Source organism: Neopelma chrysocephalum, unplaced genomic scaffold (genome assembly GCF_003984885.1).
Source record: "Neopelma chrysocephalum unplaced genomic scaffold, ASM398488v2 Primary Assembly neopelma1_91573, whole genome shotgun sequence".
Classification (NCBI taxonomy): Eukaryota; Metazoa; Chordata; class Aves; order Passeriformes; family Pipridae; genus Neopelma; species Neopelma chrysocephalum.
The window spans coordinates 1-3513 of NW_020920344.1; the positions used below are offsets into that span (position 1 = coordinate 1).

General features: G+C 51.7%; 1 protein-coding gene across 1 annotated transcript; it reads right to left on the bottom strand.

The window, feature by feature from the left end:
- Positions 1–2811: 2811 nt before the first annotated feature.
- On the bottom strand, positions 2812–3398 carry LOC113980007 (olfactory receptor 14J1-like; the record flags this gene model as incomplete). Its single annotated transcript, XM_027707280.1, is given in 2 exon segments — positions 2812–2834; positions 2837–3398. Coding segments are annotated over 2 exon segments (585 nt in total), but the record flags the coding sequence as incomplete, so codon positions are not given.
- Between the last annotated feature and the right edge of the window lie 115 nt (positions 3399–3513).

The window sequence follows — 3513 nt, forward strand, 5'->3', positions numbered from 1 at the left end:
CCTTGCAGGCTGCACACACCCCTCCTGCTTTCCCACCCCCCTCCCAGTAGCATTTCTAGACCCTCCCTGATGTCTCTGCACCAGCTCTGGCTGTACCCTGGAACACAAAGCCATGGGCTGATCCTGACTCCCTCTGGGTGACCTCTTGCAGCACAAGGGTCCCCGTTCAGTGACATTTCTTTTTCCTCACCTTCAATCTGAACCTTCCATGCTACTCTTTGTGGAGATTTCATTCTATTTCCAGTATGGAGAAAAGCTCCATCCTGTCAGATCTCCGCCAGACTATCTCCAGTTCTTCCTCATTCCTCCAGAATGGGGAACCTCACAGACAGACAGACCAGTCCAGATGTGGTGACCCCAGGGCTGAGTCCAGGGGGGTGACAACTCCCTTGTCTGGGTGCCCACACTCCCCCTAAGGCAGCCCCATGTGCAGTTGGCCTTAAATCAAGGGGCCATTCTGATTCTTGGTAATGTCACGGAATCAAGTTGCACCGTGACACTGCAGGGCCTCATGGAACCAAAGGAATGCAGGGACACTGTGGAATCTCATGGAACCAAGGGACTATTGTGACATGTGGGCTCTCTCTGGAACCAAAGGAACCCTGAGACATGTCAGAACCTCCTAGAATCAAGGGGCCACTGTGCCTCCCCAGAACTCCATGGAATCAAGCAGAGCCGCTGCCTCCCCCCCACCGCCACATGGACCGGAGTTGCGGCTCTGCCCCGCTTGGACACCTCTGGAGTCAGCGTGTTCTTGGGCAGCACAACTGATCTCAGACCAGAGAGTTTCCCACATTTTGCTTTGCCCCCTCTTTACTGTGGTTTTGTTTTTTGTTCTTTATTCATTCAGGGGGAAAATGGGAAAGGGAAGCACATGTTGATCCCTGGTTTTATCTGTTTACAAAAGGGACTTGGGGCATGAGGAGAGAGACGAGGCAATTTCTCTCTCTGCTGTTGCTTTGAATTGTTCTGTTGGTATTGTTGTTTTTGCTACTATATTTCTTGTCAGTAAACTCTTATTTTTTCACTTACACGTCCTTGTATTTTGTCTCCCTGTATTGGTGAGGAATAAAAGAGGAGTGAGTTCATTTTATCGGAGTTCCCACCCCAATATGTGTCTTTAAACCAGGACAGGTTGCTCAAGGGCTCCCTGAAATTTGACGTCATCCACAAAAGACTTGAAAATACATTTTGTCCCAATGTACAGAGAGATAATAAAGATGTTCTCTAGTGGTGTTCAAGGACTGATCACTGAGGGATTTCACCAGGAACTTGCTGCCAAGAGGACTTTGTACCATGGATTTTATTTGACCCTCTTCATTCAGCCAACTTCCCACCCACCACATCTTCCACTTCTTCAGTCCAGCTCTCACCAGTCTGGCCATAAGGAGACCATGTCAAGGGCCTTGATAAAGTCTGGGCACACAACATCCCCTTCTTTTCCCTCCCACAGGGGTTCTGCAATCCCTGCCTTGTCCTTCCCATGCCTGGGAATGGCTGCAGGAGGACTTGCCAGATCCCCTTCCCTGCTGAGCCTGAGCAGTCTGGAACTCTGCCAACCCTCCTTGCTGCCCTGTTTGCAGACTGCTTCCATGTCTACCTTTCCCAAGGCCCCAGGAATCTCTGGGCTGGCTCTGGCCTTTCCAAGGGTTTGGGAGAGGTCTCCCAGTGACACTGTCCAGCCTTCTCAATATCCCTGACACCAAAACCTTTTCCATATCCCACACTTCCAGAGGAATGCCCAGGACACAACACAGGTTGTCCTGGTGGTTCTGGAGAATGAGAAGGGATTTCTTCCTCAAGGCCAACCCCTCCAATTGGATTTGAGTGCAGCTGAAAGGTTTCCTCAGCATTTTGCCCGGTGCCTCCCTGCCCTGAAGGTTTGTGGCCATCAGGCTGGAGCTGAGGGGGTTGGGCAGGTGCCTGAGGAGGGTGTAGAACAAGGGCTGTGTCCAACTGTGCCAGGAGGGCTGTGCTGGGCAAGGCTGAGGAGGCTGCAGAAAACAGTGGCCCTGGGGAGGTGAGAGGAGCAGGTGGAGAGACCTTGTGCCTGCCCACGCTGGGCAGGAGCTGCCCCAGGATGGCAGCTCTGAAGCCCTCACAGGATGTCCCTGTGAACAGGAGGGGAAGACTGGATCTGAAAATGAAACCTGGAAAGCAGAGAGCAGGAGTGTCATGGTGACACTTCAGGAGAGTTGCAGCCCTGGAGCAAGGTCACAGAAGGAGTGACCCAGTCCATGCAGTGGCCTCAGAAGATCCCACAGCATCCTGGAGATGCTGGAAGGGAGCCCAGCTCTGCTTCACAAGTTCCCAGGGCCTGTCCCTGCCTGTGCTCCAAGGGCTTCCAGCCCACAGGACTGTGCTCAGAGAGCACTCAGGCCTTACAGCGAGAAAGGGGGTTCAGGAGGACAGTGTGGAAGTGGCAAGAGAGCAGCTCTGCAAAGACCAAGCTCTGCTACTCCCTGGCAGTGCTGCTGGGCTGGGATTATTGTCCCCTTCCCGTTTGCAAATACACCCTGTCCTGCAGTGTGCTGTCCTTTAGGAACATCTGAGAAGAAGGGTCTTGGACAAAGGAGGCACTGCAGGGTCCTTTATTTTGTTTAAGTACTCAGAGAGCACAATTATTTTTACATCTCTGGGTCAAATTCAATGTGTAGACACTAAATTAGAAGGCAGATGCATAATAATATTTAATTGCACAGAAAACTATTGCAAGAGTAACCTGATGACCTCCACGAGAAACCTGAGCAGGAAGGCTGGGCCATGAAGGAGTCCCATTCTGAATGCTACACACCAGAAAACAGGCACTTTATTGCTCCTGAAAAGTATCCAGTCATCATTTTTCTCAGGACATCCTTGAGCTCCTGATTCCTGAGACTGTAGATGAGGGGGTTTAGTACTGGAGGCACCACCGAGTACAGAACTTCTAGTGCCAGATCCAGGGATGGAGAGGAGATGGAGGGGGGCTTCAGGTAGCCAAATGTGGCAGTGCTGAGGAACAGGGAGACCACGGCCAGGTGAGGGAGGCACGTGGAAAAGGCTTTGTGCCGTCCCTGCTCAGAGGGGATCCTCAGCACAGCCCTGAAGATCTGCACATAGGAGAAAAATAAGAAAACAAAACAACCAAATGCTAAACAGACACTAACGACAATGAGCCCAACTTCTCTGAAATAGGACTCTGAGCAGGAGAGCTTTAGGATGGTGGGGATTTCACAGAAGAACTGGCCCAGGGCATTGCCCTGGCACAGGGGCAGGGAAAATGTATTGGCTGTGTGCAGCAGAGAATAGAGAAAGCCAGTGGCCCAGGCAGCTGCTGCCATGTGGGCACAAGCTCTGCTGCCCAGGAGGGTCTCATAGTGCAGGGGTTTGCAGATGGCAACGTAGCGGTCGTAGCACATGATGGTGAGGAGGAAATACTCTGCTCCAAGGAAGAAGAGAAAAAAAAAGAGCTGTGCAGCACATCCTGTGTAAGAGATGGTTGTGGTGTTATGGAGGGAATTGTGCATGGCTTTG